Source organism: Micropterus dolomieu, linkage group LG06 (assembly GCF_021292245.1).
Source record: "Micropterus dolomieu isolate WLL.071019.BEF.003 ecotype Adirondacks linkage group LG06, ASM2129224v1, whole genome shotgun sequence".
In the NCBI taxonomy this organism is placed as follows: domain Eukaryota; kingdom Metazoa; phylum Chordata; class Actinopteri; order Centrarchiformes; family Centrarchidae; genus Micropterus; species Micropterus dolomieu.
In genome coordinates this window covers 23,170,058-23,185,350 of record NC_060155.1, presented here as the reverse complement: position 1 = coordinate 23,185,350, position 15,293 = coordinate 23,170,058, and the positions used below count along the sequence as shown (strand labels likewise).

Sequence of the window (15,293 nt, the reverse complement as noted above, 5' to 3'; positions counted from 1 at the left end):
TGAGAATAGAACATGCAGGTCTCAACCTTTCGTTATATAAAATAGGCAAGCACCCAACTGGGAAATATATTGCAACCAACCAGAAACAGCTGAACATGTTCTCCTTCAGAGTAGGAGATACACTATCAAGAGGGATCGCCTCTTTCAGTCATTACAGAAGGCAAAACATCATGATGTCTCATTGTCAGGTCTATTGGGGAGAAACGCAGGCAAGATGTATTGTTATATTGAAGCTTCTTAAAGAAACTGATTTAGATAAAATAATTTAATTTTTGCTTTGTTTAGTTTTTTGTTTGTTTTTCGTTTGTTTAGTTTATTTATTTCCCTGCTAAATCGCTCGTTCCACACTCCAGTCCAGTTGGTGGCGGTAATGCACTATTAAACTGCTTTAGCAACCGCCAGTGAACACAAAAGAAGGAGACGAAGAAGAACAGCCAGGAAGTGGTGTTCAGCTGGTTCAGCTGCATTTGACAGCGAGAAGCAAGAAGCGAGGTTTTGGGATTTTGAAGCAAATTTTCACTGCAGAAGGAAGACATTTTAATTAGGCATCATTCCTCTCTGTCAATTCAACTATCTTAGCTCTTCGGGGGAATAACATGGGTAACGTTTTGTATTTTTTCTGCGGTCATGTCAGTTTGTTTAGATGTTGTTAGCTTGCCTGCTAACAGCAACCTCTTTAGCTTTGACTTATCAAACTGATATAACAATCACAATAATTCCTAGAGGTCTATATAAGAGGGGGAGAAGCCATTGCATTATACTATATTTATTTAATTTTGGGTTTTCCACGTTGAGAATTTTCTCTAGCCCAAGCCAAGCCTATGAATATTAGACTTTATATAACGTTAATCATACATAATACGAACAGTCGAAAAGAAAATTAATGAACATAATCAGTACTTTCTTGGGCCCTTAAAGGGCTTCATTTAATGAGCTTCTTTTGTTCTTCTTTTTTATTAATCATGTAAAAGTCACACTGAGGTTAACATCTCTTTTTCAAGGGAGACAATGCCTAGAAGGCAGCATTAAAACACATGACCTGGCTAAGACTATATTCAATATATAGCACACAAAATAACAATAAAATAACAATACAAAACGAATGCTACATGCAGTCCTTTGTTACACCTTATGTGGTTTATCCAACTGCTGCCTGGTCATATAGCATATATTTGTGTGCAAAAAGATGAAGAGGGCAATTTGTTGGGCTGGGCAATAAAACAATGATGACAAATATTGCAATATAATTTTCCTCAATAATATAACGAACAAATTAGCACTTTTCTATTCAGATATTTATTTTGTTGAGGAAAGGGGACTGAAAAAAAGATATGCTTGCTTATGCTTATGCATATTTTTTGAAAAAAGATTTATCATAGTTGTTTGTTCTACCTCAGATTTGTGAAGTGATCCACTGTTTGGCATGAAGTGTTTGTCATGTTCTGCCCATAAAGAATAGTTCAAAACCACCTGGTTTCTTTAACTTTCACTCAGGAGCAAAAAATCAGCCTTTAAACTTGACAGAAATAATGATTTGACATTTATTATTATAATTATTGATATCGAATGATATGAAGAATCTTATCATGATAACATATTTGGCCATATCGCCCAGCCCCAGTGTGAAGGGTTATTGAATGACCTGTCTGCTGAACAGAGCCTGTGTTTTCATCACTTGTTCTGTTATTACACCTCTCTGCAAATAATGTGGAGAATGTAGTACATTAGAGTATAGCTGCTTTATGTTTTTAGTGTGAGAATAATAATGTTACAGTCATCTCTTTCCCCTCACAGACAGTGCCCTGCCCCTGTCTTCGCTGAGGCTCCTGGTTCCACCTCTGCGGGTGATGTCAGCTGTGATGTGGAAGGTGGTTCGTCTGAGGAACATCAAGCTTTATGGGAAAGTGGAGGAGTTTTTGTCTCTGGTAACTGAAGCCATCCCTGACATCTTGACAGAGAAACAGATGAGACTGCTCACTTTGGGTTTAAGAGCAAAGGTAAAAGATACAGATGCACTATATATAAAAACACTGTTGTCTGCAGATATAAGCTTTAAAAAGTGATATTTGTATCATGTCAAACCTATTTTTATTGCTGATATTTGTCCGATTGTAGAAGTGTGTACTGAAGATTCAACTGTATTGTCATTGCACACAGCAAGTTTATTATCTCACTGGATAAAAACACTTACACATCATAATATGTATTTAAAGCATACATGTATTTAAAGCTTAACCAGATATAATTTTTTTTTTTTTCGTAAGGGGTGAATGCCTGTTCTCTGCGTCATAACACAAATTGGGTATTTAGGTTTTACAGTACTTCTTTCTTACAATACACTTTTGCTTTGTCTTGAAGATATTATCCATAATTCATTCGACTTTATCACGTGGATAAAATACTTCCTTGACCTGCTATAACTTAAAGCAACTAAAAACTGAAATCACTGACTTTCTGCACATTCAGACTTAAAGCAAAGATAATGGAGCATCTTGTGTCACATTGGTAGAGACTACTTCATCTGGGAAAATGTATCAGAAGTGGTGTTTAAAGCCGTCTTCATTCTTTCTAAACTTCACTCAGTATTTTGATGTCAGGTATTTGATCTATTTTGACATTTTACATTTGTTTCCAGTGAAAGATTATTGAGTTTATATAGTGACTTTGCTGTTGTAAACTTTACTGTTGCTGCTCTAGAAACAACATTTAACGATATTTAAAATATTTAATTCTAATCCTTTACTGAATATAAAAACAACCAGGCAGCTAATATGGACGCTTCAGTATTTGTTTATGTATTGCTAGTCATATCAAAATCACGATATTGAACAGTTACATCATACAGGCCTAGCTTGCTGTTTGATTATATTGTTTGCAGTTCTTGCCAATTGTTGAGTTTTCTTACTTGAAAACATGAAAAGGACTCTGCACAATGTTGCTCCCTTCAGTGCAATTTATTGGCACATCCAGTAGTGATAAGAGTTTTCTTACTTGTCAGTGACTTTTGCTTAATGGCTTTTCCAGATGACATTACAGATGTTACGTTCTGAACAGTCAGAGGATCTCAGAGATGTAAAAATGCACTTGAGCAGCCTCCTGCCACCTAGCTCAAAACAGGTGTGTGACCTATTGAGTAATGGATATTAAATGTTTGTGCTGTTAAGAAGCCTTCTGCTTATTTTTGATTTGTATATTCCCTTTGACAGGCTCATCCCAGAAGTGAAGCTCTTGAAGACAACTTTGTCAAGCTTGTTCAAAGACTCTTGGAGGACCCAAAAGGGAGAGAGCACTTCCTGAAGGTGTGTCTCTGCTTTTCATTGCTTGTTTAGACATGAAAAGGAGCTGTTTGTTTGATTGTTAAATTATGTAGTAACGTGAGGTTTTAAAGCTATGCTTTGGTTGAAATTGTCCACTTCACAGAATGTGTTTCCTGTGGAGTACGGGCCTGACTTTGATGCAGCTCTGGAGACACTGGTTTGTGAGTTCTTCACCAGACTGGAAGAGTTGCTGCTTATACCAGACTTTAAGCAGGTGAAGACAGCAACCTATGACATAAAATTGCAATTTACTGTGCATTTCCAGAGGTTGGTTGTCTGGTTTCAGTCCATCAAAATAATATTCTTTTTGTTTGTTTGTTTGATAAAGACGGAAGTATGGATCAGTGATACACCCTCTGTGCTAGAAGAGTACATGTGGTGTGTATCCAGCGCAGATGACCTCAAAGTACTGCTCAGAAGCAGGGCTAACTGTGGTAAAATGACTAAGATGGATACCAGTGGTAAGTCTCTCTGCCTGGGATACGAGCCAGGTGTGCTGAAACAATCGGTCAATTAACTGATGAGTCAATTAATTGTAAAGTGATTTATCAAACGCAAAAGCATTTGCTATCAATAATTTAAATAATATTGACAGATTAATTGTTAATGATAACAAATATTATTTGCAGCCCCAGTGCAGATATATTACGACCACTTTGAAAGCAGCACCAGTAAATGGACAAAATTTAAATGGGTAATTCTCTCACCTTGTTGTCTCTTTTCAAACAGTGCCTTCTCACTCAGAGCAGCGGCTCTTCTCATCGTTATCTCTCCCTGCTTCACTGCGAGAGACTGGCAGCAAAGATGTGGAATATAACGCACAAACAATTGAAAACCTACCTGAGGGGCTTTCTCATCAGGAGGTGGGAGATATGGGGATACAGGATGCAAGATGGCCATCTGAGGATGAGGAAACACACCTTCTGGACAGCAGCAGTGCAGAACAAACAAGAGGAGAGAAATGCAGTGACAGCACTCCTGATGTTCACATTGTGGAGGAATATGATGATCGAGCTCCGGCCACCTGCCGAGCTCCGTCTACATCTACTGACACTCCTGTACTGTCCAGCTCTATGATTTGCCCTCCACGGCAGAGAGTTGCACACAAATGCACTCAGTGTGGAAAGTGCTTCATTTACCGCTACGAACTCCTGGAGCATCAGAGGCTGCACACCGGAGAAAACCCTTACAGGTGCTCTCAGTGCGGAAAGGCTTTTAGGAGGACCTCTGACCTGTCGTCTCACAGGAGGACACAGTGCATAAAAGCAGCTTATATTTGCATCAAATGTGGGAATAGCTTTCAGTCAATACAGGAGAAATTTAGACACCAGTGTGTTCACAGTGTCCAGAAGTTTGACTGTTCTCAGTGTGGAAAAAGCTTTAAGAAAATGCACTTGCTGGGCAAGCACGAGCTGACTCACACCCAGAACCGTATCTTCACATGCAGACAGTGTGGGAAGGTGTACCCCGGTATGAGTGAGCTGAGATCCCACCAGAAGATTCATCCCCCTGAACTGTCCAATCAGTGCATGCAGTGTGGGAAATTTTTCAGCTCTTCTGCCTGCTTGACCGCCCATGAGGTGCGCCACAGGCAACAGAGAACACAGATCTGTGCCCGTTGCGGCAAAGCCTTCAAGAACAAACATGACCTGAACCTTCACATGCGCAGTCACACAGGCGAGAGGCCGTTTCAGTGCACATACTGCGGGAAACGTTTCTCTGTGTCAGGAAACCTGAACATACACGTAAGAACCCACACCGGAGAGAAACCTTATCTGTGCTCTGACTGCGGCAAGGCTTTTATTTCAGCCGGCGAGCTGCAGATACACAGACGCACCCACACGGGGGAGAAGCCATACAAGTGCACTGTATGTGGGAGAGGTTTCACCATGGCGAGCAAGGTGACACTTCATATGCGCGTTCACACCGGGGAGCGCCCTTATGTCTGCCCTGAGTGTGGAAAGGGTTTTTCACGTGGCAGCGAATTGAAAAAACATAGCATGAACCACACGGGGGTTCGACCCTACGCTTGTCAGCTGTGTGCAAAGACTTACACATGCCTCAATCACCTGAAGAGACACTTGAAAACTCACAGTGTAATCCAAAACCAGTCGGTCTAATTCCATCAATTAATGTATGGCTTGTAATTTTTTCCAAAAGAAACATTGTATTCATGCAGCTAGCCTGTACTGATTGTGGTGTTGTCTTTGTTCACTGTGTAATAGGTTTCACACTCACCCTGTTTTGTAAGGACTAGGTTGCAAAAGTTAACTTTCACTATGTATCCTGCGTTGTCAGATCTGTTCTGATTGTATCCTCTAAAATCCTAGAAGTGCAGTTTTTGGGCCTGATATTTAAGTGTATAACTTTTGTTCTCTTCAACCATAAAACATATTTTCAAAGGTCTCCAAGAAGGCATTCAAAAATACAATAAATCCCAACTGGTCTATGGAAGTGTCTTATTTGTTTGTTCAGAATCAGGTTTATTGCCACGTACATTTTCACAAATGAGGAATTTGCCTTGGTATATAATGGTGCCAGTACACGTAAATATAAATATAGAAAAAGAGATCAAAAATGTGCAAGTATACAAAATAAAACTATAATACTAATAGTTAAATGCTATACACACACACACAAACAGGGTAATTAACAAGGAATTCACAATATATTAGCAATAAAGAATTAGTGCAGTGTACACAGTTGAAGTTATGCTTGAATCTAACATGAAACATCCTGCTTTGGTTTTCCACAATATTCTGTTTGTGATCTCTAAACATAACAAATTGGAAAACTAAAAGAAATGCACTTAGAAATCAAGCTTCTGATAGGGTTTCTGTATAGACTTTATTCAAAGCAAAATAGTTTCAGTTACTCATATTTTTAAATGTAGTTTAAACAAATAGTTATTCAAAACATGTACCATAAAATATCTGGTTAACTTTTTAGACATTCAAAATCGCGAAAGAAAGTAAGAAAATATAGTTCATGAAGTGTAAACGTTGCTTTTTAAGATTTGGTTATTTGATTGTTCGGAGAGGCGGTGCTAATCATTTAAGAAAGTCGAGTGAATGGGAATCGCCGCATCCGGGCTGCCCCGTAAAGCAAAACGAACCTCGCTGTTACAAACTGGCACTGACTGGGCCAACCAACGCTCCCCAGAATGAACAACGTGTTTCAGGAAGAAGTTGGCGCCTGAGGCCCCGTATGCGGTTAGCTAGCCCGCTAACCGAAAGTATGAAAGCGTTTTCACTGTAATGCTTTTACCTTCTCGTCATTATTAAATAATTCCACAATGAACGACATGGGTATGTATACGCTCGCAAACCTCGGCTAACGGTGTATTTTTCGGTTCTTAAGCGGCTAGTCGGATAGCTCAAGCTAAGGATTAGCCGAGGCTCAACAGGCCTCGACTAATCCCTGGAACAAGAATTGTTTCCCCACAATAATAGACCGGTTTTACCTGGCAACATCAGCGGCCCTGTGGCTAGTCTGGTAACGTTAAAGCCAACGCTTTACCTTGAGCACAAACAGAAACAATTGCTGGTTTTTCTACGGTCTGAAACGTTTTTAACATGTTTCTAACGCTACACAACTGCACGTTTTTTTTTACTGACAGTTAACTTATAGCAAAAAGAAACCGGTTAATTAGAAACATAGCGACTAAAGACAACGTTTAGTTAACGTTATGTGTTTGTGAACGTCAACGCACCATCAGTAAAATGGCTACTCACTGCATTATGAAAACATTGAATGTGTGTTTAACATTACAGGACTATTGCAACATTTAGAGCTGTAAACATGCAGTGAGAATGCACACAAGTCTTGAGATAACTGCACCCTACAGTGCTGCTTCACACCGTAGATAGTGTCAATTGTAGGGATGGACACTAGAGGAAAACGTAAAGTAACCGTGCTGAGATGCTTTGTAGTTACTGATGAGCAAACGCGTTTTCAATCTCCCATTAACAATGTTCCCCTTCCTCCTAAAAATAAATCATATTTGTTAAAGACCTATCATAAATAACTATTTGCATTAAATGCAATCTCTAAAACATCTCAGCATATTAACATTATAAGTGAACTCTGGGTATAATGTCACAATGGTTACAGGGTTAAAACAATTCTGGTAAAATATGCAAATGGATGGTAGATTTATTTCACTCATCAGACAGAAAAAAACAATGGTAATCTGTTGAGTGGCTGGTACACTTGAGCATTCACTAACCCTGTTTACAGTGTACAAAGTTTCCATTTTACTCTTAAGTGTGTTTGACCCAGTCTCATTTCTCTTTGAAGAATTCAGCGTGCCCCTGTCCTCGCTGGCACTCCTGGTCCCACCACTAAGGCTGATGTCGGCAGTGATGTGGGAAGTGGTACGCCAGCGAAACATAAAGCACTATGGGAAACTGGAGGAGTTTGTGTCTATGGTAACAGATGCAGTGCCTGAACTGATGAGCAAAAGAGAAGGGAGGCTGCTCTCACTGGGGCTGAGAGCAAGGGTAAGTGTTTAGACACTGTCGAGGTCCGTCATGTGTATAATGAGAGCTCAAGTAAGAGACCCAACAGAAAAGGTTTCATGGAAACATTAAACTCATGAATTAAATTTCCTCTAGACAACTCTTGAACTGTTGCGTTCTGAACACCCTGAAGATCTCAAGGCTGTTGAGACCCACCTCAACCGAATCCGATCTTGCATTGAGGAGGTGAGTAATTTTAGTAATTGGTTTTAGAACTGAAATGATCCACTAACCTTTTAATTGATCAGCAGCTAAATTGTAAAGCAATAAATACCAGTTCATAGAGATTTACAATGAATCGATATCTTATCGATCAAATATTAAATATTGTTGTGCTGCAGAGATGTCCTGGCCTACATGTCTGACTTAGGACAACACATTTGTCTGGTACAAATCACTCCATAATGATCTGAATAGGGTTTTTTAATGAAAATGAGAATAATGATGTAAAAATTATCATTCCCTCGAATATAGCAAATCATATCAGTCAAAATAATCGCAATTAGATATTTTTTCAAAATTATTCAGTCCTAGTTCCAACCTCTCTTTGCTGCTTCTTTTTGTCTTATGTGATAGTAAATTGTATCTAATTGAGTTCTTGGTTGTTGTTTGGACAAAACAAGAAATCTGAAGACCAGGGCCCCATTTCAGAAAGCAGGATTAGTGAAAACTCTGAGTATATTAAGAATGAGATGAAGAAATCTCTGGATTATCTGTTTCAGAGACTGAAATCAGAGGAACCTTAACTTAACTTAACTTAACTTAAGGTAACTTAAGCTGTGAACTTAACCTCCTCAGGAGGTGGTTTTCTCTGACTCCTCCCACCCTGTGCAGCCTGAGCAGCTGTCTGACACACCGTTTCATTTCCTCATTTATACAATCAGTATCAAACCACATACTGAACACATTCATTTGCAGATGTTTACATCTTTAAAAACATCAAGCCTATCAAAATCCCAGTTGGATATTAGTTCGTTAGCCAAACATGATCTTTAACATGACATGCTTCTATGATCAATCTGTCATCGATAAGGACAGAGACAGCAATCTCTGGACATCTGAAAATAATATTTATATTGTTAATGAATAAATGAAATAAAATTTAAAAGGATAGAGTAAGATCTCCCGACATCTTGGATTCATCCTCAGCTCAGAATAAAATCTGTAGGCTGCACTGTGCCTCTTTATAACTCTGACTCTGTGGACATTAAAACAGCTGTCAGCTTGGCAACAGTTGCACTGAAACATTTACCGTGCTCTACATTACTGCAGCAATCCCTGTTTAAATCAAACTAATCTGTATGAAGCTGTAACTGATCAATAAACAGTCATCTGTCATATTGTGATTAGTCGCACTGATGGAACATTCCTATCATAGTTATCATGATGCGAATATTTCTGAGTGAGGATGATTGTGATCAGGAAGAAGTATTCAGATCATATTCTATAAGGTCTTCATGTTTTGCTTCGCTGTCCTTTGAGAACCACATATTGTGTCTCTAAAAAGTCAACTTTTTATGAGTTTAGAACAGTCCTGTTTCCAGCTGATCTAAGGTTGTTTTTAATAGTTTATTTAGATTAACAAGTTGGATAGTTTTCAAGGCTTCATCCTTCAGTTTATCAGAAAAACTCTTAATTTAAAATCATCATGTTTGCAGATAAATGGTTTCCACTATACAGGAAAGGTATGAAAGATTGAAATCTATAAAGTAACTAGCAGATAAAGCTGTCAGACAAATGTACTGGAGTAAAAAGTAAAATATTCTAAGATGTAGTGGAGTCGAAGTATAAAGTAACAAAATGAAAGTACTCAAGTAAAGTACAAGTACCTCAAATATGTACTTAGGTACAGTACTTGAGTAAATGTACTTGGTTACATTCCACCACTGATTGTGGTGCAGCTGAAATCACTAAATGTAGTTTAAAAAAGTTTTTAAGTATTTGTTGCATATACTCTTGTTGTGTTTTGATAGTATTCCATTAAATGCAAAATGAACACAGTTTTTAATTGTTAAATAGTTGTCTAAAAATGTTCCCACGTGTCCTGGAAAACAGTTGACCAATTTTCCAGTCATGGGAAAACACTTGAGTTAAATGTCCTGGAAAATTATTTTAACATTAGATTGCACGGTTATGTTGCGTCAGCGTTGTAAACACCCCACCCCCGACTCACATCACATGGTAGCACAGGTTGACAGTAATGTAAGTTGCATTATCCTCCAAAGGTAAATATTAGTCGCTCCTGGCTGATAAGTGTGGTAGTGACATCTACCAATGTGTCCCTGAGCAAGACACTTAACCCCTAGTTGCTCCAGAGACCTCTGACAAATATAGCAATTGTAAGTCGTTTTGGATGATAATTATTAAAACGGGGGCTCAGGTAAATGTACATATTTTACTATTTTCTTGACAAAGCACATTTTATTAAACAAGAAAATAATCAGCAGATTGGTTGTTTTTTATTTTATTCATGATATCTAATTTGCCTAAAATCATGTGACGGCTGTGTTTTTGTTTTCTGACCCAGACAAATGATCCCGTGATTGAAGCACCAGAGGCAAACTTTATGAAGCTGGTGCAAGGCCTCATTGAAGACACAGACGGCAGAGAACACTTCCTCAAGGTAAAATTAATATTTAATGCCGTGTATATGTTGCAGTAAATAATATGATCTGCCACATTTCAGATGTTAAATATTAAATTAATATTTCTTCCTCACAATTTTACTTTACATTTAATTTCTCACTTTTTGTTGACATTGACTTATCATTAAGGATGACTCCATGTGCTGAAGATGTGTGGTTGTTTTTATTTTTCCTCTCCGGCAGAATGTGTTTCCGGTGGAGTATGGCCCGGACTTCGACACAGCACTGGAGACGCTGGTTTGTGAATTCTTCACCAGACTGGAGGAGCTGCTGCCAATACCAGATTTCAAACAGGTGCGCAGAGGGTTTCTGAAAGATTAGAATATAAAGTCAATTAATAAGAGCACTTTCAACTTGAAGTTCAAAATGTCTACTTTTTTGTGCCTTTTGTGTAGACTGCATCCTGGATCAGTGCTGCCCCCTCTGTCCTAGAGGAGTACATGCAGTGTGTCTCAAACGGAGATGACCTTAAATTTCTTCTTCAAAGCAAACAGTGCCACGGGAAATTGGCTAAGAGTAGTGTTGGTATGTGCACAATTTACATTTGCTACAGACTAGTTAACCTATAATGTATTAGTTGTAGAAGAGGGAGACTGTTGTATTTACACATTGTTGTTATAATAATGTTCTCTTCATATTTTCCCTGTAGCTCCATTTCACTCAGACGATCTTCTCATTCCCTCTCTGTGTCTCCCTCCATCGCTGGAAGTGGCCATCGCGTCCCACCCGAGTGCTTGTGATGAAAATAATGACGTTCCTCAGATTGTCATGTTCGACGAAGAGCTGTCTACAAACCCTTCCACCTCAACCGACTTTCCTGAATCACCAAAAAGGACAGACATCTCGTCATCTCCTCGCAGGAGGCAGCAGTCAGGGGTGCATAAATGCCCGGAGTGTGACAAGTGTTTCAAGCATCACTCTGTCCTCATCGAACACCAGAGAGTCCACAGTGGGCTGCTGCCTTACAACTGCTCTGAGTGTGGGAGGGCTTTCAGAACAGCCACTCTGCTGGCCGGTCACAGGCTACGGAAATGCAAAAATGCTGCATATCTGTGCATTAAATGTGGGAACAGTTTTCCAACCTCGCTGGACAAATTTAGACACCACTGCCCAAAACGGGGCCGTAACTATGATTGTGGGCACTGCGGAAAGAGTTTTCAAAAGTCCAGTAGCTTAAAGGAACACCTGCTAACTCATGTCCAAAGCCGCCTTTTCAAGTGCAGTCATTGCGGGGTAGGTTTTTCAGGAATTGGTGACCTGAAGTATCATCAGCAGGTAGATCATGATAAGCCTCATCAGTGTAAGCAATGTGGAAAGAGCTTCATCTCCTCCAAGTGTCTGGCCAAACATCAACAACGGCACGAAGAGGTCGTTGAAATGGAGTCTGCCAAAGTAATGAGTGGAGGTAAACACAGGAAGAGTGGCTCCGCTCATCGGACGTCCTCGACATCGTTGTCCTCCAGGAAAACATCTGTCAAAAGTCTCTACCCACGAGGACGCGTCACACACAACTGTCCACTGTGTGGTAGGAGCTTTAAGTATCGGTTTGAATTCCTTGAACACCAGCGGTTCCACACTGCGGTGAAGCCTTACAAATGCTCCCAGTGTGGTAAAGCCTTCCGCACAGAAGCTCACCTGTCCGGCCACAGGAAGAGAAAGTGTAAAAACGCTGCACACATTTGCACCAAGTGTGGGTGTCAGTTCAGGTCTCTACATGAGCGGGTCAGGCATCAGTGTGTCCAGCTGCTGACAAAATATGAGTGTTCTCATTGTGGAAAGACCTTCAAGATGGCCCACCTGCTAAGGAACCATCAAATGAGTGACCACCAGCTCCCATACAGCCCCAACCATCGCTTCAGGTGCAGATACTGTGATGAGACTTTCCCTGGCATCAGCGAACTGAAGTACCATCAGAGAGTTGACCATGAGAAACCTTATCAGTGTCAGGAATGTGGCAAGTGTTTCCTGTCTGAAAAATGCCTGGCCAATCACGAGCTGCGACACAACGATGACCGACCAGAGAGCTGTCTCGTCTGTGGTCGCGGCTTCAGGAACCGCTACGACTTGAAGCAGCACATGCGCACTCACACAGGAGAACGACCTTACCAGTGCACTCACTGTTCACAGTGTTTCTCCACAGCAGGAGGACTGAGGAGTCACACCAGGGTTCACACCGGCGAGAAGCCGCATGTTTGCCCAGATTGCGGCAAGGCTTTCTCCCAGATGGGCGCCATGCGCACCCACAGGCTCACCCACACAGGAGAAAGGCCATTCAAGTGCACAGTGTGTGGAAAAGGTTTTACAATGGCACACAAGGTAACTGTTCACATGCGTGTGCACACAGGAGAGCGGCCATACGTGTGCACTCAGTGTGGGAAAGCCTTCTCAGATGGAAGTGTGCTGAAGCAGCACATGCTGAACCACTCAGGGGTGAGACCGTACCACTGCCAAATCTGTCCCAAGACCTACACCTGTCTGAACCACCTGAGGAGGCACCTGAAAAGCCACTCCAACATGAACTGAGTCAGGCTTGAAGGCAAACTGGAGCAGAATCTTGAATAACATTTTACACATATACTGAGACACTGCGTTTAGCAGAATAGTTACTAAAATTGCAATGGGCCAATTAAAACAAGCAATATGTGAAGGAATATTGGATGATGTTGTACAGTAGCTGTTGAAATTGAGGTAAAAGTTCAATTTCCTCTTGACTGTAAAGTAAATGTAGTCACATTAGCAGTTTGTCAAGGACTATGTGTACATTTAAAGGAATGGTTTGACATTTTGGGAATTGATACCACTCTAATTTCTGCCTGTGAATAAGCAGGAACGAGGAGACGGTTAGCTTAGCACAAAGACTGGAAGCTGACCTAGCCTAGTGCCAGGGCTGGTACAAATATAACAAGTTGTTTTTACACTATAGCTTTTGTATGGATTAAACAAAACATGTTAATTATTGATCTTAAGAGGTGCTAGTAGGTGTAATTTTTCTTTTTTTTTGCTTCAACTCTTTACATTAAGCTAAGCTAATTGGTTGTTGGCTGCAGCTTCATGTTAAACAGACTGAAATGAAACCTGTAATAAACCTTCTCATTTAATTCTCAGCAAGAAACCGAATTGCACAAAATGTGTAACCATTCCTTTAACATCTCCACACGCAAATGGTCCATTCTTTTCTCATTTCCTCATTTCTGACTTGTCTATTCCTTGAGCTTTTTTTTCTTCCAGCTTTTCAGTTTCTTATGCATGAATATGTTTGGATGTTATTCTGAATATTATTTGGGTAAGACAACGATGTTCAGAAGCAGTAATATTTGTGAAAATATATTTTTGGAAAGGCCTCAAAACGAATAGACTCTCTGTAAATATGCTGAAAGACAAATATTGTGAGAGTGCAAAGTTAAAATTATGACAGTTTATTTCAACATTATTCCTCTTGGCCTTTTCTATGCCCCACTATGGATTGTAAAGTTTCTGAATTTCCAATTAAATTACCTTCGTTATACCTTGTGCACGTTGATTGAATTTATTTAGCAGAGAAAAACATCTGTATCTGTTCTCAGAAAAAGTGTAGATGGTATTGAAAGTTACATTTGCTGAGAATAAAAAAAGGTTTCACTAGATGGCAGCAGGTGACCATTAACACCACACACACACACACTCCCACCCACCCTCGTGACCAGAGGTATTCAAATTAATATGGAGTCGATCAGATATTATGTGCTTTATTGCAGACTGAAGTAACTGGAAACTAATCAAATGTTGAGAAGACTTATTGTACTAATGCAGCAGAAGTTCATCAGGCCCACTTGCCATTGTCATTAACTCTGTTTGGCGTGGTTATTAGCCTGCAATTTCCTGATGTTTTGACTGTCACCTAATAGTATCTGAAGTGGTTTAAACCATGATATGGAGAGTTGCTCACTGTTAGTTTGGTTTCTATGTAGCCACTTTAGCCCAATTAAGTTAACAGTAAAGCATGATCTGGATCTCCGCTCTTCCCAGTACCTTGTATGTTAACTTGGACCTCAAGCAGATTACGTCTTGTATTGTAACAGGCACGCTGTGATAATATCTTCCATGTGTGCACACTGATTTTATGTTTTTTCCTTGAAAAGAGATGTTATTTTTCCTCTGAATTTCTCCCTTGTTCCATGCTTATGTTTCATCTGATCTGTGGTTACTTTTTTATTATAATTAGCCTTTGATTTATATCTCTCAAACAACCAATCTCTGCAATTCACAGGAAGATCAGCCCCAAAGATGAATGTGGTAGTGTGTTAAACGTTGCAAGATGGCTGGAGACACTGGCCCTACTCAGCACTATTCCTTCTTTCTCTCTGACTCAGAAATGCTACTAATCTTCCCCACTGAACATCAGGATCCTGTGGAAACTCGTGCTACATCCTGTCTGCCAACAGGCTGTGCCCAAGACATTATGCAGAAGCTTTCAGCATTAGGAAGCATGTGTGTTTTTGCATTTCTTTCTGCATGTAATGGAGCTTTATCTTGACCTTTTGAGGTCATACCCTGTCTTTGTTTCGTATGGTTAGTGACCTGAGATAATTAAGTTAACTCAGTCCCACAAGTCGGTTTCATTACCGTAAAAAGACAAAAAACAAAAGAAAACTGAAAACACCCCTAACTGCTTGCCTAATGAATTCCTCAAGACTTTTATAGGATAATGTATTCCTGAAGAAGGCTGGTATTGAGACATCTTGAAATGCATGCATTACAATTTATACACACACCCACAGCTGTCAAAAATCCAACAGATTTACTATGAGAGCCTGCTAATAAACACAGATCAT

General features: G+C 39.9%; 2 protein-coding genes across 2 annotated transcripts; both read left to right on the top strand.

Annotated features, from left to right (window-relative positions):
• The first annotated feature begins 441 nt into the window (after positions 1 to 441).
• Positions 442 to 5,766, top strand: LOC123973092 (zinc finger protein ZFMSA12A). The gene is made up of 7 exons (XM_046052962.1): positions 442 to 600; positions 1,795 to 1,997; positions 3,025 to 3,117; positions 3,207 to 3,299; positions 3,421 to 3,531; positions 3,646 to 3,778; positions 4,047 to 5,766. Exons 1-7 carry the CDS (start codon positions 597 to 599, stop codon positions 5,435 to 5,437), a joined length of 2,028 nt encoding a protein of 675 aa, XP_045908918.1. The 5' UTR covers positions 442 to 596; the 3' UTR covers positions 5,438 to 5,766.
• Positions 5,767 to 6,426: 660 nt separating this feature from the next.
• On the top strand, positions 6,427 to 13,987 carry LOC123972953 (zinc finger protein 420-like). The gene is made up of 7 exons (XM_046052730.1): positions 6,427 to 6,625; positions 7,617 to 7,819; positions 7,934 to 8,023; positions 10,365 to 10,460; positions 10,666 to 10,776; positions 10,878 to 11,007; positions 11,132 to 13,987. The coding sequence occupies exons 1-7, from the start codon at positions 6,613 to 6,615 to the stop codon at positions 13,003 to 13,005; spliced, it is 2,517 nt and encodes an 838-aa protein (XP_045908686.1). The 5' UTR covers positions 6,427 to 6,612; the 3' UTR covers positions 13,006 to 13,987.
• The last annotated feature ends 1,306 nt before the right edge of the window (positions 13,988 to 15,293 follow it).